This window comes from Melozone crissalis, unplaced genomic scaffold, assembly GCF_028551555.1.
Source record: "Melozone crissalis strain CALT ecotype California unplaced genomic scaffold, PUWL_Pcris_2 ptg000111l_1, whole genome shotgun sequence".
NCBI lineage: Eukaryota > Metazoa > Chordata > Aves > Passeriformes > Passerellidae > Melozone > Melozone crissalis.
In genome coordinates, this window is record NW_026535888.1 from 9,557,617 (window position 1) to 9,582,820 (window position 25,204).

Consider the following 25,204-nt stretch of genomic DNA (forward strand, 5'->3'; position numbering starts at 1 on the left):
TCAGGGGCTGTGTGTCGGGGGGTACGAGTGTGTCAGGGGGGTGAGTGTGTCAGGGGTGTGAGTGTGTCAGGGGGTGTGAGTGTGTCAGGGTGTGTGTCGGGGTGTGTGAGTGTGTCAGGGGGAGTGTGTCGGGGTGTGTGAGTGTGTCAGGGGGAGTGTGTCGGGGGGTGTCAGTGTGTCGGGGGGTGTGAGTGTGTCAGGGGGAGTGTGTCAGGGGGTGTGAGTGTGTCGGTGTGTGCACGCTCCACTCCGGGGCTTTGCGCGAGCCGCGCATCAGCGGTAGGAGGGGACAGAGCCGCTCCTGGGGCGCACCGGCAGCCCCGGCTCCGCAGGTGCCGCCCGACCGGCACCGGCACCGCACGGCTCGGCCCGGAACAGCCCGCCTCGGCTCGGCTCGGCTCGGCAGGGAGCGGAAGGGAGCGGCCGGAGCCGTGGCAGCCGCGGGACGGGCCGGCGCGGCCGCTCTAAGATGTGCCATGAGCCGCCCGGCCCCGGCGCCGAGCGGCCGCTCCTGAGCCCCGGGCAGCAGCAGCCGCTCCTGTCCCCGCTGCCCCTGGGGCCGTAGGGCCGCGCCGGCCCCAGCCCGACCCAACGATGCCCCATCTCTGGCCGGCGCTCCGCCGCGTCCTCTGGGAATACTGGGCAGCGCTCCTGGTCGGCGGCTTCTGGGGACAGAGCTCGCACGGGATGCCGCATGTCATCCGGATCGGTAAGGGCTGCGGGAGAACTTCGGGAACGGGCGGAGACCGCACTGCCCGGGGCTGCCCGGGGGATGCGGTACCCGCGGCTGCGGGATGCGCTGTCCGGAGCCGGGGCGGAGGTTCCCCCGGCCAAGGATGGGCTGTCCGGGGCTGGGGGGAAGGATGCGCTGTCCGGGGCTGGGGACGCGCTGCCGGGTGCCGTGGTGGAAGGTGCCGGCGGCGAGGCGGGGGCTGTGTCCCGGAACGGAGCGAGCAGAGCTCCCGGTGCCAGCAGCCGCTCCGGGCGAGGAGCGATGGGGGTGCCGGGCACCTTGCGAGGAGGAGAGGAGAGTGCTGTCCCTCTGTCCCTTTCCCCGGGGAAAGGGAACGCTTTGCTCCGGAGAGGAGGGATGTTTTGCCTCTGGAGAGGGAGGATGCTGAGCCCGCAAAGACGGGGGATGCCGAGCACCCCGAGAGGGGGGATGCCGAGCACCCAGAGAGTAGGGATGCTGATTCCCTGGAGAAAAAGGATTTTTGCTCACGGAGATGCGGGATGCCGAGCCCCAGGAGAGGGGGATGCGGTTGCTTGCGGTACCCGGTGCGAGGAGAGCTGTTGAGCCTGCGGCAATAGGGTGCTGTGCAGGGCTGCTTTGACCCAGGGCTGGATGTGCCCAGAGCAAGGGACAGACAGCCCGGGGGGACCGAGTGCCGCTGCCTGGAGGATGGCAGTGGGCTGGCTCCGCTGCAGCTGCTGCTGAGGACCGGGCATGTTTCATTAAATTGCTGAGGTTCTGGGGAAAATTAATTTTTAATAATGTTACATAAAGTAATTGCACAGATAACATCCTGGGAATGAGTCTGCGATCTTTCTTTTTCTAATTAAACGAGATACTTGTTTTAATCATGTCATGTAAAGAACGGCGCTGATTTCTGTTACATCCCATGCACTTTGCCATTGGTACACATTCCCGGGGATTTGCTGTCTGCCCACTAAAAATTACAAGGACAGGTTTACCTGCCTTTTGACAGTTCAAATTTTAACTCAGAGAAACCAGTGAAAATTGAATAGATTTGTGAATAATTTTAAACTGGGGGGGAAAAAAGAATGGGTCTTAGTTAAGCCAGTGCAACTGCACAGCAGCAATGGGAAAGCCAGAAAGAGAAAAATGCTGTTCCTGAGGGACAGGTGCTTTTTGAAGTGAAACACTGTCACCTCCAGCACGGCTTGAAGTGGCTGCATGGCCCAGATCGTGTCATGGACAAGGGCTTGATTCCTGCAGGGTGAGCATCTGGTACCCCCCAGACTCCCGTGACTGGGGTGCTCCAGGCAGATGTTACCCCGTGCACATTGTGGTGCCAGGAATATCGGTGGAAAAGGTTAACAGATCTGCCTCCGGGCCTGGGGCCCTGGCGGCTGCTGAACTTTCACCAGAGCCAAGCTGTTTAGTATGCTCAGCCTCCTCCTGGAACAGCTGGAAATGTTTTGTGCCACACAAACCCACTCCCAGGAACGCTGGTTGTGGTTGCTGACAGGGCTCTGCAGGAGTGGGGAGGAGGCGTCAGTCCTGCTATGAGACCCCTCGCTGTGTCACCAGCCTGTCCCCAGGCCAGCCCCGCAGTGCTGGGGTGGCACAGTGTTGGAGTTTCCCTCCCCGACAGGTCCCAGGGCTCTGATCCCCTTAGGGACCATGAGCTGTGTGTGCAGGGGGAGCTGTGGCAGCTGGGCTGCCGGGCTGGCAGCTCCTCCTGCTTCGGGCTTGGCAGCAGCAGGGCTGGGGCTGATTCTCGGTGCCCAGAGCCGGCTGCTGCCAGGCTGGAGCTCCGAGGAGGCGGCCAGGGGCGGCTGCAGATGTGGCAGATGCTGGTGGGGAAATGGGCTGGGGCCGCTGGGGCTGGCAGCTGCTGAGACTCCAGGGGAGGCTCGCCTGGCTCATGGGAATATTCAGGATACTCAGGAGTATCCCTGAGGGCTCTGTGGAGATGTTTAGTCTCGACTCTCAGTGCCTCAGTTGTCCTGAAAATGGATTTTCCAGGCTCAAAGCAATTGCACAAAAGGACAGAGGAGATTTCAATGCAGAGACTGCTGCCAGCCCCTCACGAAAACACTTGGGTCTGCTGCAGCTCTGCTCCCCTTCACCGGGCAGGGAGGGAGGGATGGAGGCTGGGAGAGAGGGATAGAGGCAAGGAGGGAGAGATGGAGGCAAGGAGAGAGAAATGGAGGCAAGGATAGAGGGATGAAGGCAGGGAGAGATGGAGGCAGGGAGGGAGGGATGGAGGCAAGGAGAGAGAGATGGAGGCAAGGAGGGAGGGATGAAGGCAGGGAGAGATGGAGGCAAGGAGGGAGAGATGGAGGCAAGGAGAGAGAAATGGAGGCAAGGATAGAGGGATGAAGGCAGGGAGGGAGGGAGGGAGGGAGGGAGGCAGGGATGGAGAGATGGAGGAGGCACAGAGGGATGGAGGCAGGGAGGGATGGAGGGATGAAGGCAGGCAGACAGGAAGGGAGGAAGCGTTGCCCACTGCAGGAGCACAGCTGTGCCACTGCCAGCACTGCCGTGCCTCCCACAGGAACAATTTCCCTTTACCTGCTGAGAAATCCCACAACAGCCAGCCCCTCATCCAGCCACCTTCTTGATCACTAAAGTAAGAAACTTAAAAGATCAGGAAAAGGCTTTAATCGGGGCTGCAGGGAGATCTGTGTTTACCTTCTCTCTCAGCTAAAACTGGCATCATTTTGTGACCTCTTTTTCAGCCCACTGGAAAACTGCAGCTTCTTGCCCTGCATTAATTTGTGCAAAGATGCCCTGGCTTTCAAGTAATTATTTTAATTATTAGGTTATACCAAGAGGTGCAGAGCACTTAAGTAACTATTGGTTTAGCACTGAAAATCAAACCAGAGAGAAAGCAGGTAACTTCTCAAAGCTCTCCTTTTTCCCCTGTGAAGCTGACTATTAAAATAAATACAGAGAGAGATATCTAAGAAAGGGAATAAAAAGCCAAAAGCGCTCTTTCTCTCCCCAGTAAAATATAAATATTTAATCTACACATCTAAACATAATCTATACATGCACATGTACAAAGAAAATCTGTGCCTTGTTGCAGGATGGGTTTTTAAAGCAGGACTTTATATCTGAAGCTCCTTCAACAGCTGCTCGGTTATTACGCAATCTGTTAAATATTTGAAAACGCCGTATCAGAAAACACCACCCGGGTGCTCGATTCAGCTCCGAGGTGCCCTGGAGCAGAGGAAGAGGAGGGTGGTGGTGCTGAGAGGAGCTGCCCGTGCTCATCTCGCTGAGGGATGCTGCACTGCTGCCCGCCCTCACTGCGGCTGAGCCCGGCACTTCACACCTGGCACCAGGAGCGGCTGAGCATTTCTACCATCGCAGCTAAAGCAGTGCCAGGAGGTGCTTGTGGGACGTGCAGAGCCCCTTTGTCCAACCCTGCACTCGGATTAAACAGCAGCACACAGACAGAGCCCGATGCCATTTTGCAGAGCTGGTGGCACCGTCCCTAACAAAGCAGGGCGGGATGCCTGGGATAGGTGGAGCAGGACTGGCGGCTCCAGCAGACCCATTTTGTGGCTGAAGCATCACCAGGAATTCCTCCGAGTGATGCTTTTGAGGGATGATGTGTTAGTGAGACACGGTGAGGATCGGATGCCAATGGGCTGAGATCAGTGAATTGTAAAGAACAGACCCCTGGCACTGGGCAGGCAGCAGGAGCTGGATTTGGTGGGTCCTGAGTGGGTTTGCATTCAGGAGTTGGATCTGGGGTGTCCTGAGTGGGTTTGCATTCAGGATCTGGATTTGCACTCAGGAGCTGGATTCAAGGGGTCCTGAGTGGATTTGCACTCAGGATTTGGATTTGTGGTGTCCTGAGTGGGTTTGCACTCAGGAACTGGATTTGCACTCAGGAGCTGGATTCAGGGGTTCCTGAGTGGGTTTGCATTCAGGAGCTGAATTCAGGGGGTCCTGAGTGGGTTTGCACTCAGGTGCTGCTGGGTTTGGGGCATCCTGAGTGGGTTTGCATTCAGGATTTGGATCTGGGAGATCCTGAGTGGGTTTGCACTCAGGATTCGGATTTGGGGTATCCTGAGTTGGTTTGCATTCAGGAACTGGATTCAAGGATCCTGAGTGGGTTTGCACTCAGGTGCTGCTGAGAAGGTGACACCACGCTGCCCTGCTGCCATCATTGCCCTTGGCCACCCCACTCCAGCCAGGAGTGCCCCTGATGTGCCCCCTGTGTGGGCAAGGGGACAGGAAGGATCCCACTCTTCCCTTGGGTCACCCCCAGCCCAGCTGTGTGCCCCTCTGCAGGAGGAGTGTGCCAGGCCAGAAAATGGGCTCGTTTTCCTTATTCCTTATAAAAGGCATCACCTCCACATCTGGGTCCTCACTTTTGTGCCAGGATTTTACAGACATTCTATTCCTGCTGATATTTGTGGCAATAATCCCACCTCAAGCACGTCTGAAAGTCCCACTCCTGTATCTCTGAAGTCGCTGTGAGCAGGATCAGACTCCAGCAAAGCTTTTAAACAAACAACCCTGAGTGAGGAATTTATCGGATTTTATTTCTTGTAGTGTCTTTCGAAGCTGTGTTTGCATAGAGAAGGGGTCAGAGCATCGATTGTTTGTATGATTTGCAAGTAACACAGAAAAATACAATCAAATTGGAATCCGTGTGAGAAAAATATCATTGATTATTTTACACAAATACACAGAAAACAAATTCTGTGGATAATTATCCTGCTCTGTGTGATTGGCTTTTCTGAGGCTTATTATGCCTGTCAGGAATTTTATTTTGAAACCACCTTCCCACACTCTGCAAATGAAGTTGTATTTTTAAAAATAAAGCAGAAACAGGCTTTTCCAGGCTGAAAAGGCAGCACCCAAGGGCTGAGAGCTGCACATCCACAGTGGACATGAATGCTGGAGTGGGAATCCTCAGCAAGGCAGCTCCAGGGTTTTTCTGCCTGGTGACCAGAGTGGCCAGAGTGCTTTGGGGTTGGCAGCAGGGTGGTTTTAAATCACTTATTGCCTTTGCAGCTTCTGCTGCATTCCCTTGGGCATTTCTGTGACCGTGCACCCACTGCTCAAGCATTTCATGGTTGATAAAGTTATTTCAGGTCACGAGACGTTTGTGTGTCAGATAACACATTCTGGTAATTTCAGCAGGATAGGAGGGCGGCAGTGTAAATTGTTTGGTGGTAAATGAATTCTGAATACATTTGAATAACAATGTTAACTCTTTATCGCAGAACAGTCTAATTATTTGATCTTGGCATTCTCTCGAGAACTTCATACAGGAAATTAAGATCAAACCACATAGCAGGAAAGAATAGACTCTCATTTATCACGAGGCACGAGAGACACCAGAGCAGACAGCTCTGTGCTGGGCTGATACCTCAGGGCACTGGGCACCCTCGGGCTGGGGCAGCAGGGGTGGGCACAACTTGAGGGGTGAGGGAGCCTTGGGGGGCTGGTGGTGAGTGGAGAGAAGGGGCTGCACTTGTCCTGACACTGGGACACTGTGAGACACACTGGGACACACTGACACTCACTAGGACATGCTGACACACTCTGGGACACACTGACACTCACCAGGACACAGTGACACACACTGGGATACCCTGACACACACCAGGACACACTGACACACTCTGGGACACACTGACACTCACCAGGACACAGTGACACACACTGAGACACAGTGATGCACACTGGGACGCGCTGACACCAGGACACAGAGACACTCACCAGGACACACAGACCACACTGGGACACCATGACACTCACCAGGACACACTGACACACTCTGGGATACCCTGACACTCACCAGGACACAGTGACACACACTGAGACACACTGACACACCTTGGACATCCTGACACTCACCAGGACACACTGACACACTGGGACACCCTGACACACACTGGGACACCATGACACCAGGACACAGTGACACACCTCAGACACTGTGACACTTACTGGGACACACCAACACCCTGGGACACAGTGACACACTCTGGGACACCCTGACACACACTGGGATACCCTGACACACACTAGGACACCCTGACACACTCTGGGACACTGTGACACACACCAGGACCCACTGACACTCACCAGGACACACTGACACACTCTGGGACACCCTGACACACTGGTACACACAGACACACACTGGGATACCCTGACACACACCACTGACACACACAGGGACACCGTGTCACACGTGCCTTTGGCCCCTCCTCTCATGCTGCAGTGCCACCTCTGGTTTTACCCCCAGCAGGTGCAAATCCCCCTCTCTGACCCGAATCTCTGCATCTCGGGTGTATTTATTAATGAAACCAAGCAGAGGCTGATGCTGGGAGAAGGTTCCTGTAGAGCCTGCCCGGAGCGACACTGAACTCATTCTGAGCTGGCTCCCTTTCCCCGGGCAATGAGGCTCTCCTTGGGTACAGAGCAGCAGCGCTTGCAGGGAATCAGCGCTCCTGACTGACACCCAGCCTCCCCGCCTGTCGCGATATGCGCTGGCGCCCAGCCGGGCCCCGCATCGGCAGAGGGCAGTGCCCCGCCGCGGCTCCGCACCCTCCGCGGAGCAGCGCGGATCCACAGCGCTCGCACCGAGCTGTGCCGGCACACATGCGGGAAATGCTGGAATCTCCTGCCCGGGCAGAGCGGATCCACAGCGCTCGCACCGAGCTGTGCCGGCAGGGATGCGGTGCTGGAGTCTCCTCCCAAAACAGCACGGATCTCCAGCGTTCACACCGAGCTGTGCCGGCACAGATGTTGGAGATGCTGGGGATGCTGGAATCTCCTCCCGGGGCAGCGTGGATCCACAGCACTCGAACAGAGCTGTGCCAGTTGTGCCAGCAGAGCTGCGGTGCTGGAGTCCCTCCTCCCGGGCAGAGCGGATCTCCAGCGCTCGAACCGAGCTGGATCAGCAGAGATGCTGGAGATGCTGGAGTCTCCTGCCGGGGCAGAGCGGATCTCCAGCGCTCATACGGAGGTGTGCCAGCAGAGATGCTGGAAATGCTGGAGTCTCTCCTCCCAAAACAGCACAGATCTCCAGCTCTCACAGGAGTTTTGCCAGCAGAGTTGCTGAAGTCTCCTCCCGGAGCAGGGTGGATCTCCAGCTCTCGAAACGAACTGTGCCAGCAGAGATGCGGTGCTGGAGTCTCCTGCCGGGGCAGGGCGGATCTCCAGCGCTCGCACCGAGCTGTGGAGATGCTGGAGTCTCTCCTCCCAAAACAGCACAGATCTCCAGCTCTCACACGGAGCTGTGCCAGCAGAGATGCTGGAGATGTTGGAGCCTCTCCTCCCAGGGCAGAGCGTATCCCCAGCACTGGCACCAAGCTGCTGGAGATGCTGGAGTCTCTCCTGCAGGGGCAGAGCAGATCTCCAGCGCTCACACCGAGCTGTGCCAGCTGAGATGCTGGGGATGTTGGAGTCTCCTCCCGGGGCAGAGCGGATCTCCAGCGCTCGCACAGAATTATGCCAGCTGAGATGCTGGAGATGCTGGAGTCTCCTCCCGAGGCAGAGTGGATCTCCAGTGCTCGAACAGAGCTGTGCCAACTGAACTGCTGGGGATGCTGGAGTCTCTGCACCCAAACCAGCACGAATCTCCAGTGCTCGAATAGAGCTGTGCCAGCTGTGCCAGATGAGCTGCTGGAGATGCTGGAAGTGCTGGAGGTGCTGGAGTCTCCTTCCGGAGCAGAGCAGATCTCCAGCGTTCGCACCGAGCTGTGCCCGCAGAGATGCGGTGCTGGAGTCCCTCGTGGAGGAGTCACGGCGGCAAATCCGCCCGTCGCGGTGTTCGTAGCCAGCATTAAGCCCCCTAATCCGGTGTAATGTGTGTCTCCACCAGTTTCGCAATCTCCTTCGCCTCCTCTCGGCTGCAGCTTTACGGCGATGCTGTCTGGGCTGCTCCCTGTGCACAGCAGAGTCTCTGGGAATGGCAGACAGCGAGCTGAAAGCACCGGAGTCACGGAGGGGGGATAGAGGGGAAGGCTGAGAGGAGCTGAGGGCTGAACGAGAGGATCAGAACTGCTCCATGGCAGGAACAGGAGTGCTGTGCCCCAGCTCGGTTTGCCAGGCAGGGATTGTCGCAGTGTGGGCCGGTGCAGAGGGGATTTCAGTGGGATGGGGGTTCATGCATTGATACATGGATTTGTGTTATTGACAGTGAAAACAGGGGTGATGTGCTGCTATTTACCACTTGTGATAAAGACTAAAACAGATGCAGGTCCTTAGCACAAGGGAGAGCTCTTAAAGCAGGTGGAGGGCTCAGCTCATTGCTTTGTCATTGCTCCTGCACCAGCTTTTCTTTGTGGTCGCCTTTGTTAACCCTTTCTGCCCCCTCTCACCCCCCTTTGCTGTGTTGCCCCCGGGGGAGCCACAGCTCCAGTGCTCAGGTTTGCTCTGTGAGACTCTCACCTCGCCAGCATTACCTGGCTCCTTGTGCTTTAAATCTGCAGCGAGACTGAGCATGAACACACAAATAAGGATGTGACTGCTCCGTTATTTCTGGCAGGGAAGATCATCAGCCAAACGCGGTTCAGCTGCAAGCGGCTGAGGAGAGCGTGGGGTACCCCTGCGTCAGAGGCAACCCCAGAGCTGCTCTGAGCTTCCCCCACGCTGCTCAGCTCTGCAGCACTGGCAGGAAGAGAGAAGAGCAGGCACCAGCCTTGGGCACCACACAGTATCTCTATTATTCAAACTTCAGTCCAGGGACCTCGTTAGACTTTGGCTTTTTTGCTGTGCCCCAGCCGAGAAGCTGCACTCCCCAGCGTGGGGTCAGATTCAGAGAATAAAAATAAGTATTGGGAAGTAATAAGGGAACAACTGGCACATTCTGTGTCAGCTTGTTGTGCCTGGGACATTCAGCACAGCAGTGTGACCTGGAAAGCAGCAGGAGGGACTGGGCTTCCAAAGGCACGGATCCTGTGGGGACATTTGGAGAAGTTTTTAAGCACAGATAAACTAGCTAATACCAAAGGCACGAAACAGAGACTTAAAATTACATAAGTGTTCAGATAAATTTGTGAATTTGGTCCTTGCACTTTGCTCATTGCTGTGGAAATTGGGCACTGGGGATCCCCTCTAAGGGGTACCCAGCTCCCCTGGGACTGGAGCACTCAGTGTTACACAGGCTTTTGTGACAAAGTCCAATTTCTCCTTGGCACCTGCAAGCAGCAGTTTGGGTGGAAATGGTGGTTCCTGCCTCCAGTAAGGACTGGGATGAGGCCACTGCCTGCCCTGGCACTCATTAACTCGTAATGACATCTGATGGTTTTGATATTTCCTTTGTTCCCAGTGGGGACTTGGGGGTGAACAGAGCAGATCTCTGAACTCCCCAGTTCCCAGGTGAGTAGGAAGGTACATCATTCCCAAAATAACAGAGCTGGTTCTGCAGAGCCCAAACTCGATTAGAGCCGTGGAAAGTACGGGGAGAGAGCCGGCGGCGCCGTGGGCGGCTCCCCCACTCTAATGAATAGACGGCTGTCAGCTCGCACTCTTCTCCCAGGATGAAGCAGTAAATAAAATCTGGTATAACCCACAAATTTAGCTGAGTTACGGCTGTCTGTGGGGACTGAGGTGTTAGACTCGTTGGTTAGTTTTGCAGTGAATTCGAAGCGCTCTGAGGGAAGTCACCGCAGTGATTTGAAATTCCACCCCCTGCGAGACACCGTGCCTGCCTGGGCTGACAGGGATTTTTCCTGCCTGCAGCAGAAGTTTTGTGCTGGGAACGGGGTGGATTCTGTTCTGAATGGAACAAAAAGCCTCAACACCTGCTCTGCAGAGGAGACAAGGCTGGATGTCAGAACCTCAGAGTGCTGTGTGTTGGAAGGACATGAAAACTCAGCTCATTCCACAATCTCAGAATGCTTTGGGTTGGAAGGGATGTGAAAACTCAGCTCAGTCCACAATCTCAGAATGCTTTGGATTGGAAGAGACATCAAAACTCATCTCATTTCATCCCTCTGCCATGGGCAGGGACACCTTCCACTGTCCCAGGGTGCTCCAAGCCCTGCTCAGCCTGGCCCTGGACACTTCCAGGGGTTGGGCTGATGCACCCCTGAGGCTCTGTCACTATGGGACACGAAATAAAACAATGCACACACACTGTTGTTCTTAAGGTAAAAAGAGGGAAGTTTATTTTCTGACTCCAACATTTATAGACTTCCAAAAGTGACAGATTGGAGGGTGACAGTGCCACCTCTCCAATGACACTGGATAAACCAACAGTCGATCAAATTTCTCTTCCTCTATAAAATAATGCAAAACAATGAGTTATTTACAGCAAGCGTGTGAGAAAGTTCGTTACAAGAATGTAAACATCAGAGGGCTTAGAAAAACTTAAAAAATCAAGGTGACAGGGCTCTGTCAGGTCACCCTGCCCACTGCTGGCACCAAGAACAGCCCCTCAGCCATGCCAAGGAAGTTCTCTCCCTGCAGAGCCTTGGGACAGACACCAGTCCTTCAGCACTGCAGAACTCTGAGATGATATTCCTTTATCAGATGTGCAGCAAAAGGTACATCATGATTAGCCTTAAAAGCTTAAGCTTTTTCATTGCCCATGCGAGACAGATTTATAATATTTTCCCCTTTCTTTTCTAACACAGGATTCTTAGTGCAGACAGTGATTTATTGAACAATCAATTTCCTTATCTACGTAACACATTCAGGTGATCCATCAACGCCAGATAATCAATCCAGCTCGTGATTTTAAGTGTATATATGTATACTTGTATATATATTTTCCTCCTGTGCTGTTGTCAGGCCAAGTAATGTCTCCCTTTCTTTGCTCCTTTCCTTTCCCAGTGACTTCTGTTTATGATGTGTAAAAGAAACCCCCCAACGTTATATTACACCTTGTAAGTTTTACAGTACTTGAGAGGTTTATGTGCTATGAATGTAAAGGGCAATGCAATAACGCAAAGGGCAGTGAGACATTTTTAAGCACAGAAGGATATACACAGAGCTGAGGAGATAAATCTGGGTGGATAATCGTCCCACTGTGTCTCTCCTATTTATGAGAGGGAAAGACATTCGCTGCAAATCATGCTTCAGGTCACTCGTGCTCTGGTCTCTGCTCTGCTCTGCATTATTGGCTGCTTTAACTGCTCTTAATCTGCTTTGGGGTCTCTGTGCTGGTTTGGAGCAGTGTCCTGGCCCAGCAGAGGGGGCTCAGCCCAGGTGGGGTGTGATTCCCCATGGCTGGGGGGGTACATTTGTGCTGTGCTGGTGTGAAAAATACCAATCACTTGTTTTAAAATTTTAAAAAATTTAATAGTAATAAAATGGTAATAAAAATAGCAAAATATATATAAATAAATAAATATATGAAAAGAAATATATAAAAATAAATGATATATACTACACTATATAAATATATAAATATATTTATATATTTATATATAAATTATTATGTATATTTATATATATATATGTATATATATATATATATATATATATATATATATATATACACATTTTATATAAATGTAAATTAACCAATAAGAATTTGGACAATCACAGTTAGGACAATAAAGGACAATAAAAAAGCAAAGAATTACAAACCTTTCCTCAAAAAAGCATGTCTACTAACAAAGGATTAACCCTTAAAAGCAACAGCCTGCTGCATATTCATACATCTCATACATGATGCAAACATTCCTTTCAAACTAGGGATTTTTTTGTTTATTATCAATTTCTCCCCCTTCATCTTGTAAATCATGGTTTGGCTCCATAGGGGCTGATAGGAGGTAGAAGGAGTCTGGTTCTTCCTGCAATATTTCTTCTCTTTGGGATTTTAATGTCTTTTTGCTGTTATCTCTGTGCAAAGAATTTCTTGATAATCTTATCCATTCCTTGAGCTAGTTAGAAAAGTATCTTACATCTCATAGTTTCTATTTTAATATTATGTTGTAGCCTAAAACTATATTTAACGCACTGCTTAAAAGGATTAATACAGCAGAACTTTTTAACATAACACATATAATATTCATTTAATATTTGTGAAAAGCCAATCATAAAATGGGCATTTTTCACAAATGGGGTAAGTGGAATTTGATGTGTGAGTTGGGAAAGGAGCTGTAGGAGGGAGTAAGAGGAGTCACAGCTGCCAAGTCTGGAGCTGATGGGTGGTTTAGTTGGGAAAGAGGAGCCTGGGTTCAGCCTCCCACAGTCTGGGTGTTCATGCTGGGGTTTGGGCAGGGCAGGAAACTGTTCTGAGAACAGGTCTGGGAACTTCAGCTCACGCTGTTCCTGCAGGATGGGAGCTTCTCCTGGGGGCATTCAGATTTCTGAAACAAGCAAGCCATGAATCCCTCTCAAATGTGAATATTCAGAATCCAGCATTTGCAATTAGCAGTAGAATTGGAGACAAAATGCCATTACTTTCAGAAGTCAAGATAAGTTGTACACAAAGGTCATTGTTCCATTCAAAATCCAATTTGTTTTTTGGGCTTAGGATGGCAGAAATGCTGATGATGTTACTATTGCCACATGTTAGGTACTTTCTGTGCAGGAAAAGATTTTTGCCTTAATTACTTTCAGTTTTAACTGTCTGGCACAGAGATGGGATTTTCCTGATTTGAACCATCTCTTCAAAAGTTGAGAACTTAACCGAAACTGAAAACCTCGAGGTGTGGCAGAGCCCCATGGAGCTCCCAGGAGCAGGAGCTGGTGATGCTGTCCTGATTCCCATGTGGCAGCTGCTCTCCAGAATGTCCCTGGGATGGGAGGAGAAGGAGCTGCAGGAAAATCTCTGAATCCATTTCCCTCCCATCCAAGCAGCTCTGCAGAGCCCAGCACCTCCTGCAGCTCCAGGTGCTGTTTGTTTCAGCAGCAATGCCATTACCATTTTAAGCTGAACCAGGGACTTGTAAAAAGGGTGTTCTTGGTTTAAATCTCTGGTCTATAAAATCTTAAGGACCTGCTCTTTCTTTATAGGGAAAGAAAACCATTTTCTTCCTCATTTTATGCACTTTTCTTCTTGCAAAAGCAGGTTTTGTCATCTTTGCTTAGACAAAATTCAAAGTAAGACCCTGGATGTTTTGCTTCAGGGTGGCATCTCAGCTTGGCTCATAATATTTGAATGGAAATAGGATCTGCAGTTTTCTTTCCTATTCATCTACATCATGGCAAAAGGGCTGTCCAGAACGGGTGTTGCAAAATCTTAGATGAAGCTGATAATATTTTTTAAAATGGAGGGCTTGTCCTTGCACAGTTTATCAAATTTCCTTTAGGTTAAAGTTACAAATGAGGTGCTGAATACAAGAAATGCTCAGTTCTTTGAGCAGCTACCTTCTACCCTGTGGTGTATTGCAATAGCCAGGACTGACTTTGGATGTGTGCCTATCTATTTATAAAGGATCAGTAAATAAAATAGTTAGAACCATCTTTACCTAATTTTCTCAGACATCAATGCAGTGGTTTCTATTTGAGTGGTTTTCTTTTCTGCAGTGCAACTTCATCTATGAAATGTGGCAATTTCAGTTGCTGCATCCATTTCCTCCTGCTGAAGGGAGAGCAATGGCTCAGAACACCCAAAATCCAGCCTGAGCTGCAGATCCCTCTCTTTACTCTTTGGATTTGCATTTACTTCAGAATTTTTCTGAGGCAATTCCCACTTAATTGACTGTCACTCCCTTTCCTTCTCTCTCCTACTCCAAGGATCACACACACACTTGGTGCCCCTGGCACAGCCACTCCCTCTGTGACTTTCATCTCAGCTGCTCCTCATCCCCAGGCCTCAAAAGTGGAGGGAAGAGAGATGAGCACAGCTGAAATCCTGAACAAGCTGTACTTCCTGGTATTTTAAGAAAATGCTGAATTTTAAGAAAATTCAGAGTTTCCTCAGCAGCTGGATGAGATTTTTCACTTGGGAACAGAACCCACAGAATGTTCCTGGCTTCCTAAAGATGCTGTGAGGTGCCACCAGCCCGGGTGACAGCACTGGTGACACTCTGAGCACCCACACTCACCCCAGCACTATGTGCACATGATTTAAAGGGAAGTTTCCCCCCAGCCTGGTGACCATGGATATTTAATGCTGGCCCAGGCACCTCTATATTTTGTGTTATAGGTCTCTATATTCTGTGTTATTAAGGTCATTCTATGTGGTTACACGACTCTTTGTACTCTGTGAGGGTTTGTGGGGAAACCAATTTCCATATGAATTATGGAAGTTGATACCAACAGGGCTGTAATTCGTAAATTGTTCTGACAGCAACATTTTGTAACAGAACACAGAGAAACCAGGGTAATAAAACTTGCCATTAAGGGAGTGGACTTGTGAGTCCTAGAAAGAAATCTTGTCCGAGGATTATTTATGATCGTTGCACACCAAAATGTGTTTTTGCATTTTTATTGCTGGCAAATTACTTGTAAACCCACCAGGGAGCTAATGATTTTTCCTCTGAGGAAAAATGCAACTTCGTTTTGGTTCATATATATATATATATATATGTATCTATTTCTGCCACCAGTTAAGCTGTCACTTTTGATTTAGATTAACAATAATTACTTCAAAATAGCGCTCAAGTGTTAAAGGGTTAACTGCCCTTTGACTCCAGCTGACAAAATCCACAGGACAGTGATTCTAAAGGGGAATGGTGGTGCCTGGGCAGGTTTTCCCTGGATCACTGGAAAGGTGCTAACCACCTCTAATGGGGAGCAGGGATTATTTATGTTCTTCTGCTGCTTCTCATTAATTTTTCAGAGCACTTGCTTGAAGAGTTCCGACTTCTCTGCTCCTTCATTAGTGTTACCTGTTCAGCAGCGTGCAGCAGGGGAGGTGACACTTCTGAAAGGAGATTTCTGCTTTGCAGGGGGAGAACAGCAGAAGGAAGCTCTGGACAAGGACCTGGGAGCAGGGGCAAGATTTAGAGAGTTTTAGAGAGGTTTTAGTGAGGTTTTAGTGAGGTTTCAGCCTCCCCAACAGGGCTGGTTGGTGCAGGGGCTCAGTCACCCGAGCCTGCCTGGTGGCTCCTGTGAAAAATGCTAATCACTTTTTTTTAGAATTTTAAAAGTTTGATAGTAATAAAATGGTTCTAAAAATAGTAATACAATTAGAGTAATAAAAATTTGGACAATTAGGATTTAGCACAATATGAGACAATAAAGAGTTATGGACAGTCCATGTACCTTTTCTGGGTAAAATAAGCCTGAAAAAGGACCCACGTTAACAGAGGATTAACCCTTAAAAGCAACAGCCTGTTGCATATTCACACACCTCATACATGATGCATAAATTCCATTCAAACACAGGATTCTGTCTGGTCAGTGTCAACTACTTCCTCTTAATCCTGATGCCTCTTCAGGGCTGAGCAAGGCAGGAAGAACTCGATAAGAGAACAATAAATTCATTTTGTCTGAAAGATTTAGATGTCCTGTGGCTGCTATCTTGGTGAGAGTCCTCTCTTTTAAAAAGTATCTTACACAGCGTAGTTTCAATTTTAACATCATGTTATAACCTAAAACTATATTTAACACACTACTTAAGAAAATTAATACAGCATCACTTTCTAACACAACACATATAATATTCATTTTATTATTTGCAAAAAGTCAATCATAAAATATGTATTTTTCACACTCCCATCACCCAGAGCTGGTTGCCTTTGCTGAGCTACCCTGGAGCCCTCCAGGGCAGTGCAGCTGTCCCAGCCCCAGCACACGGTGGCTTTTCAGCATCACTGATGTCAGAATTCAGGACATCCCTCTGTCTGTCCTGGATTGCCCAAACCCCTGCCAGGGGGCTCAGAGACCCTGGCACAGAGCCCAAAATGCCCCTGTGACTTTGATTATGACCCATGGAGCAAATTACCAACTTTATATGAGGATCTGCAAGCCACGACAGCTTAAGTAGAATGACAGTGAATTTATCACGGGGTGAAAAACAGATTTGTGGGGTTTTTAGAATGGGGGTTCAGGGGGCAAGATGGAGGAATCTGTGCATGTCCAGCCTTTCTCCTTCTTCTTCTTGGCCTCCATCTTCTGCTGTGATGGTGGCACTTTTAGATTGGTTTAGAGTAGAAGCTCACTGTCTAACATAGGTGATAGGTATTGAAAAGTAACTGTAAATATTGTACATGTAGGTTTTTTTATATAAAAAGGTAACAACACTGCCCCAGGGGCAGGCAAAGTGCCTCTGTCTGTCTTGCTTGGTGGACCTTGGCTGGACAGGAGAAAGAATTTCATAGATAAGAAAAAATAAACAACTTTGAGACCGAGAACTGAAGAGTTCTGACTCCTTCTTTGAGCACCAGGCTGGGAAAAGAGAATTTCTAACACATCTTGGGGTCACTCTGAGCAGCAGAGACCCCGAGACACTGAGGGGTCCCTGTGCAGCCATCACTGCTCCTGCTCCCTCCCTGACAGTTCAGCTGTGCCCCCCATTGTGTCCTGTCCCCCAAATGCCACCAGGACCCCTGTGTCACTTCACAGGACAGCAGCTTTTACCCTTTTCCTCCCAGGGATGCTCCAGTCACTCCCAGCAGGAACACCCTGGCTGCAGGGAGCAGCAGGGAGCTCAAGATCAGCCTTACAAAGGTTAAGGGAGCTCTAAATTATTCCTGGCTGTGACTCCCAGGGTGATGACACCTCCTTTTTTGTGATGTGCAACCTTGGGCAGCCTTCTCTGGTGCAAAAGAGGCAAAAGCTGCCCCCAGGGACCACTCAGTGCTGCCCACCCACTGCTGTCAGCCCAGCTGGCATCCCCTGGGCACAAGCAGCAAATGGATGGAGATGTTTGTTAGATTTTGTGGGTCATGGGACATTTGTACATTCATTACCAAAGTCACTAATGACTAATTGCATTTTTGATCGTAACAGAAGAGTTTTGTTAGAGCCACTTTTCCTTTATGGATTTTCAAAGCCTTATTTTTAGAGGAATCGTTTTTGATCTGTTGTTGGCTCCTCTTCTGCTCTATTACAGACTCCCTGCATGGCTTTGAACAAATGGCTTTGCTCTTCTTTTCCTTAATTCTGTACTTGTAAAATAGGGCTGAGCACACCAGCAGCTCCTCTGGGCTGTGGGGATGGGAAGGGTTTAGAGCCTGCAGATGTCAGTAGCTGAGCTTGCCACACCCAGCAGGATCTTTGAGGCAGAACAAACAGATTTGAGCAGGCACAGCCCTATTACTAGTGAAATACTGAGATTATAACCCAGGACTCTCTGACTGGAGCAATTCTGGGGAATAAAAAAAAAAAAAAAAAGAGTATCCTAAATACACTTAACTGCTTATTTAATGTAGATTTTAAAAGTTATTTATCGAAACTTAGCAACTGTTTACTCAATCCAGTACTGGAAAGCCTTTAAAACATGCTCTTAATAATCCCTTTGTATTTAACTAATGTACAATAGCGTGTGCTATTACATTGCAATTACATCCTATTTGAGACACTTAATTAAAAGGGAGGCTGTAATGAGTTCCCAATTGTTTGGCTCCTCAGCCAGACCCACACGATGGAGGATTCTGCCTGTCAGTGGTGCCAGGCTCATCCTGGAATGACACAGTGGCAGCGTGGAGCTGTTGCATGTGAGCCTGGGCCTGGGTCCATTTGGGGCTAAGTATAAGTGGGGCTCTTCAATTTGGGCTTGAGTCCATTTGGGGCTGGATTTGTGTGAGACTGGTCCATTTGGGACTGGTTCCACATGGAGCTGGGTCTGTGTGGGGCTGGGTCTGTGTGGGGCTGGTCCATTTGGGGCTGGTTCTGTGTGGGGCTGGTTCCATGTGGGGCCGGTTCATTTGGGGCTGGTCTATTTGGGGCTGGTTCTGTGTGGGGCTGGTTCCATGTGGAGCCGGTTCATTTGGGGCTGGTCTATTTGGGGCTGGTTCTGTGTGGGGCTGGTTCCATGTGGGGTTGGGTCCATTTGGGGCTGGGTTTGTGTGGGGCTGTTCTGTGTGAGGCTGGATCTGTTTGGGGCTGGGTCCATTTGAGGCTGATCCATTTGGGGTTGGGGCTGTGTGGGGCTGGTTCATGTGGGGCTGATCTCTTTGGGCCTGGGTCTGTGTGGGTCTGATCCATTTGGGGTTGGTCTATTTGGGGCTGGTTCATTTGGGGCTGGTTTGTGTGGGGCTGGGTCCATTTGAGGCTGGTCCATTTGGGGTTGGGGCTGTGTGGAGACGGTTCATGTGGGGCTGATCTTTGTGGGGCTGGTTCCATGTGGAGCTGTGTCCATGTGGGGCTGGGTCCATGTGGACTTGGTCCATTTGGGGCTGAGTTCATTTGTGGCTGGGTACATGTGGGGCTGCTCCATGTGGAGCTGAGTCTGTGTGAGGCTGGATTTTTATGAGGCTGGATCAGCAGGGCCTTGACCCCACAGGGCTCTCAGGCCCTGGGGAATCTCTCCCACTCCATATGGGATGGCTTTGATCTTCTCCTCCTCTCTGGGAGAGAGGCTGGACCATGGACACCCTATGATTCTGGATTCCAAGGGCTGGAATATCCCTGATCAAGGGTGCTCTTCAGAAGCAGCTGCCCATCCCAGCAGTTCCCATCACTGCCATGGGAACCAGCAGCAGGCCCTGCCTGGCAGGAGCCAACTCCAGCTTTGGCCAGGAGCTCTGATGTGGAAGGGCAGTGAGTTCTGATGTGGAAGGACAACCTTGGAAGGCACACCAAGGCCAGAAAGCTGCATTGTCTTCATGGGAACCTTGGGAGCCCTGCTCTGTGCCTGAGCATCACATGGGCTGCCCTGCTCTGCCCCGGCCTCTCCACATCTGGGAATCACAAACCTGGCACACAGTGCCCTGCTGGGAATCACAAACCTGGCACACAGTGCCCTGCTGGGAATCATAAATCACAGTTCCATGCTGTGAATCATAAACCTGGCACACAGTGCCATGCTGGTGTGGTCACCCTGCCCCGTGCCAGGCTGTCTCTGTGCAAGAGCTCTCAGACATCTGTCTGCAGCCAGCTGCTTGCCATCCCACCAAGTGGCTGCTCTGCTTCTCTCAAATAAAAAATAATAATCCAAGCCCCCTTTAATTCAAGGCTGTTTGAAATCAGAAGTGACAGCAGCTTTGTGCTCGCTCCGTGGCGGGATGTGAAGTTAATTTGTATAAGTGATTCTTTTGCTTTTAATTTATCAGCCTGAGATTCCAAACTGAGGAACACGGGGACCCCACGAGGCATGCCTGAATCTTTCAGGAGGGGAGCTTGTTTGTTCAAGTGCTTAAATATAGCTCTTAATTGTGCGGCTGATCCTGCAGTGCAGTGCAAGGAAGGCAGGATAGGAAATCCTTCTGCTCCCTGGGTCACTGTCCAGGCCCCAGAGTGAAGCAAACCCTTCTCCCACAGAGAACTGATAGAACAAGGACAGAGGGATCTGTGTGCAGCAGCTCTTTGGGTTTTGCAGGGGATTTTTAAGCCAGCCCAGGTTTATGAGCTGCCCAACAACTCAGTGCACAGCATCTCATAAAAATCCTGCTTCCCCCTCTTGTTGGATTAAGTTTTTTTTTTTTTTCTTTTATTTAGAGATGAGGTAATTGAGAGGTGTTTTTCACCTCTCTACATTCTCTACAAATCCATTTCCCACACCCTCTCAGCTCTGCAGTTTTATTTTGTTTGCAGTCTGAATCTAACAAGAGGATGAAGGGAGGTTTTGGCAGGGAATGGTCCCAGTCCTGGGTGTGGTGACTGATGCAGCCACATGTCAGAAATCCAGGATACATGGGCCAGGGAAGGCTGTTCCCTGGCATTTTGGTTGGGAAAGCAAGGATGCTTCGAAGTGAAAAGGAAACAGAAATCTCCAGGTGTTTTTTGTTGTTCCAACTGCTTTAAAATGATGTTTAGATTTCACGTATCAGTAATTACATACACTTGGGTGGTATTTAATGCCAGCCACTGATGGATGCTCTATAATCCTATAGAGAGAGAACACGTTTGTTTTCTGAGGCTAACTGCACACAATCTGTTATTGTGTGATGTTGAATACTTTGAGGGTTGGTGCCTTTCAGTGTTGAGCATAAAAGCCAGGCCTCCCTGACAATAACCCCCATTAATCAGGCCTCCCCAGTCCACAAGCCTTGGAGACTGCCACGTCCTCTTTGTACACCAAAGCTTGCCAGGATTCCAGAGTGAAAAACCTCCCACCGATCTCCCTCTCTTTCATTTCTTCCTTTTTTTTTTTTTTTTGGTTTAAACAGGAAAATAGCCTCCCAGCACAGCTCCCACTGCTTTAGCTGCATCTCCACACGTTTCTTTTAAACTAACTGACAGCTTATGGTGGGAAGGAGAAGCAGCTGCAACTTGTTGGGAGCGGGGGAACTTCACTTCCAGAGGATTCAGCTCCTTTTGTTTTCCACAAGAGCTGTTGAGTGCTCAGACCTTTAAAAAATAAGGCCACTCATTCAGGCTCCTGAAACATGGATTCGGGGCAGAGGTGTTTGCAGGCTCTCCAGAGAGCTGGGAGCAGGAATGAAGATCCCCCAGAGCCCCACTGGCTGCTGTGCTTGGCTACACTTCCACAAACTCCCATAGGAAATGGAATTTTGATGCTTCAGCTCAACTTTTCATCCCTATTGGAATCCTCAGCTGTGCTGTTTGATGTGTCCCAAACTCCCCAACTGCTCTGAGTGGATGGGAGTGACAGAAGGAGAGGACACTGCCTTCAGCTGCACAAAGGGAAGTTTAGGTGAGATGCTAGAAAGAAATTCTTCACTGAAAGAGTGACTGGGAAACGGAATTGTCTTCCCAGGGAGAGGTAGAATCACCATCCCTGGAGGAGTTTAAAAACAGACTGGAGGTGGTACTCAGAGCCAAGGTTTAGCTGATAGGAGGTTTTAGGGCATGGGTTGGGCTAGGTGATATTAAAGGGATTTTCCAACCTCGGTCATTCTGTGATTCTGTGATTCAGGACAACTCCAAAGTGAGTTTGCTTTTCCTGACGTGCTGAAGCTTGCCAGGGCTTGTGGTGCTCTTTGGGAAGAGGGACCTCCACAATGGCCATGGGTTTGTGGTGCTCTTTGAGGAGAAGGACCCTCCACAATGGTTTAAAGCACGTTGGAAAAAGCCAGAACATGCAAGAAAAGCCATCCAAATCTAGACTGCAGCTGGACACTTTGGTGTTGAGCAGTGTGTAACCTTGGCCTCACCCAAGCTGTATTTTCCTCCTGAATCAGTCCCTGCCTGTCCTTGAGGGGCAGTTTCTCAATGGAGAAAAGACTCCTCGGAGCTACCAGCCAAAATAAACCTAATTGTTGCATTGTGTCTGAGCAAGTCTGAAAGTTGCCAGTAACAGCTATCTCAGACCATCACAATCAACATAATTTTGGTCTTAATTGCTAAGTATTGCTGTAGAAAGACTGGTTGTCTTTCTGCTCCAAGTCCTCACAGTTGCTCTCCCAGGTTTCAAGATGCAATGAAAGTTTTCGGGTTGGTTTTTCTTTTTTTTTCTTCTTCACACTACGTTTCAAATGCTTCATTGTCAAACTGGTTAAAAGCCCTTATTTATAAAACGTGTGCGTCTCTTTCAGCTTAACTGAAAAGGCATTAAAATAACTGCAGCTGTGGAAAGAATAATTACAGCGAGATTTTGTCAAGGACTCTCTTGTCTGATGTTGCCATCTGTGACATGGTGAATGCAAAGATCATTTGAAACATAGGCAGTTAATGTAGAGAATAATTTCGGAGCTTTCGATATTTATGGTAAATTATTAAGTTTATTGTTTGGTTTTATGGCCTCATTATTCTGTGTGGTAAGGATCTCTGCTTTTTGTGTTGTTCTGCACTTCGATTTCCACAATGTGAAGGAAAAGAACCCTGCAGTAAAAGTAACACTTCACACGTTTCAGAAATGTTTCAAGGAGACATCATACTAATCAGATTATTTTCATGCACCTCAATATCATCCCTGATGCCTTTTAAAAAAAAATCTGCAGAGAAAGATATTCTTCTTGACCAGGTGTTAATAGTCAGTCCTTCAGGCATGGGCAGTGACAGGGGCTGGTAAACATTACAGACTTGCATTAATTTGCTCTTGTCTCTTAGAATATTGTTTCTGAGACTCCCTCTGAGAGGACATTGCTGCATTATTTCCTTCAACAACCCCTGACTGGCCAAATTAGGAACAGACTGTCGCACTGGAAATGAGTAATTGGCTGCCAGAGACACAGAAAAGGGGACTTGGCTTCCCCCAGTCTGGCTGCTCTGTACAGGGGCTGCTGCTGGAGCCAAATCCGTGTGCTAATTAATCAAATGAGGGCATGGCCAGGCTGTGGGCAGCTCCTGTGTGGGCACTGCCATGCTTCTCCTGTGTGGTGTTGTTTGAGGGTACCCAGGACAAGGGAAGAGGTGAGAATCTTGACTCCATGTTTCAGAAGGCTGATTTATTATTTTATGATATATATTATATTAAAACTATACTAAAAGAATAGAAGAAAGGATTTCATCAGAAGGCTGGCTAAGAATAGAAAAAGAAAGAATGATAACAAAGGTTTGTGGCTCAGGCAGAGAGTCCAAGACAGCTAGGCTGTGATTGGCCATTAATTAGAAACAACCACATGAGACCGATCACAGATGCACCTGTTGCATTCCACAGCAGCAGATAATCAATGTTTACATTTTGTTCCTGAGGCCTCCCAGCTTCTCAGGAGGAAAAATCCTAAGGAAAGGATTTTTCTCAAAGATGTCTGTGACAATGAACTTTTCAGTGGAATTGGGGTTGTCTTTCCAGCAGCTGAGGGCTGCAGCTCTGCTGTGTGCTGGCAGTCCTGGGCAGCTGCTTTGGAGGACTTGGGAGGGATCAGGAGCCACCTGTGTGCCCCTGCACAAGAGTCTCTTCCCACCAGCCAGCCTTCTGTGCATGCCCTCTGCAGCTGCTCAACATCTGGATCTCTGTCTTGCTCTGTCCATGCTATGGAAGTGATGGCAGCACAGCCTGAGCACCCACAACTGCTCCAGCTTCTCCTCCATGGCTCACTGGGCAGGGCACAGCTGCTCCAGCCAGGAGCTCTGCCCTGATGATACGTGTTTGTCTTCAGGAGAGGGCTGTGGGCAGTTCTGGAAACCTAAAATGCTGCAGGAGGTGGGAGGGGAGGGTCAGCAGCCTGCAGTGAGCAGATGAGCAGCAAGCTGAGCTTAGTGCAGCCAGCAGGGCAGCAGCACATGGTGACAAGGGCCAAGCTGGCTCTGTCCAACCCCTGCACGTAGGAGACAAGGTCAGAACCTTTCCTACACCCTCATTTTGCACCCTGAGCTGTGTTTACAGCCACTGTCTCAGCCCATGAGGTAGCACTGGCTGGTTTTGACACCATGCTGTTGGAAAGAGGCAAAGCCTCTGTCCAGGATCCCAGAGCCCCGTGGGTCTGTGCCAGAGCACCCACTCCCTTTGTCCATACATTTATTTTCCCTGTCCATAAAGGCACAGAGATCCAGTTTGCCACAGGCCAAATCCTGTGGGCTTACTACAATGGGAACTAAACTGGGAGCAAAAATGAGGGTCAGGGATTAGTAGAGAAGAAACCAGGTAACATTTATTTTCCTATCTATAATCCAGCCCTGGGGCAATTCCCTGTTTGCCCTCAGCCATCCAGGGGCACAGGAATCCCTCAGGAGCTTCTCCTGAGCCTCACTTCCCACCTCAGGCTGTACAGCAGGCTTTGCCACATTTAGCTCAATCTTTCACATTTCTGTACCTAAAATTAGAGCCTGTGCTCCATCCCTGCACTCCTGGAGTTCCCAGCTCCAGGGAGGTCGATGTGCAAACGTCTGCAAGCACATGAAGAAATATTTAAAGAACAACATTTGCAGACCCCTGGAAGCCAGACAGTGCCAGGTGTTTCTTTATTTAGAGGAAAAGTAAGTTTGTGTACGCAGGTGGTTTATGTTAGTTAGTAAATTTTGGTAATTTGTCTATCCCTGGTAAACTTGCTTTGCGAAACAATGCAGCTCATTTTGGGAACAAATGAAGCAAATGGATTCAGAGCTGTGCAGCTGATGAAACACAGGCAGGACAAAGCAATTCCCCACTAGGGACTTTTCCTTTCCTTCTGAGCAGTGATGGTTTCTAAGCAGGAGCATGTCAGAGAGTGACAGCTCCCTGTCCCCAGGTGGAGAAGGAACCTGGTCCTGCAGGGCTCTCTCCAGGCTGGGAGCTGCCAAAAAACACCAGTGGGAGCCAAAAACCACCAGTGGGGACAGGAAAACATTGGAGCTCCAAGACAGGCTAAGGTACTGACAGCAGGAACATCATCTTTGGTGTAGGAGCATCGGGGGGGGAAGGACAGTGGGGAACTTGTGGTTTATTGCAAAGGGCCTGGGTGCAGGGTCCTGCTGGGAGCTGCCAGCCACAGCTCAGAGCTGCTCAGGCCTAAGAGGATGAGAGGGTAAGAGCGTAAAAGGGTAAGAGAGCAAGGTTCCCCTTACAATACCATAAATCTTCTTCAGTGCTGAATATTCTCATTCTCACTAACCAATCTAGTACAAGATACAAATCCTACAGCATTTACATGCAGCCTATAAGAATCACTACATTACCACACTGGGTTACATTTTAAACCCTAAAAA

General features: G+C 49.6%; 1 protein-coding gene across 2 annotated transcripts in view; it reads left to right on the forward strand.

Annotated features, from left to right (window-relative positions):
* Window positions 1-498: 498 nt before the first annotated feature.
* The window catches only part of GRIK3 (glutamate ionotropic receptor kainate type subunit 3), a 126,165-nt gene continuing 101,459 nt past the window's right edge, over window positions 499-25,204 (forward strand). For both annotated transcript variants that reach the window (XM_054292492.1, XM_054292493.1), the window contains exon 1: window positions 499-709. In XM_054292492.1, the coding sequence (XP_054148467.1) occupies window positions 595-709 (115 nt within the window). In that variant the 5' untranslated portion in view covers window positions 499-594. The remainder of the gene's footprint in view (window positions 710-25,204) is intronic.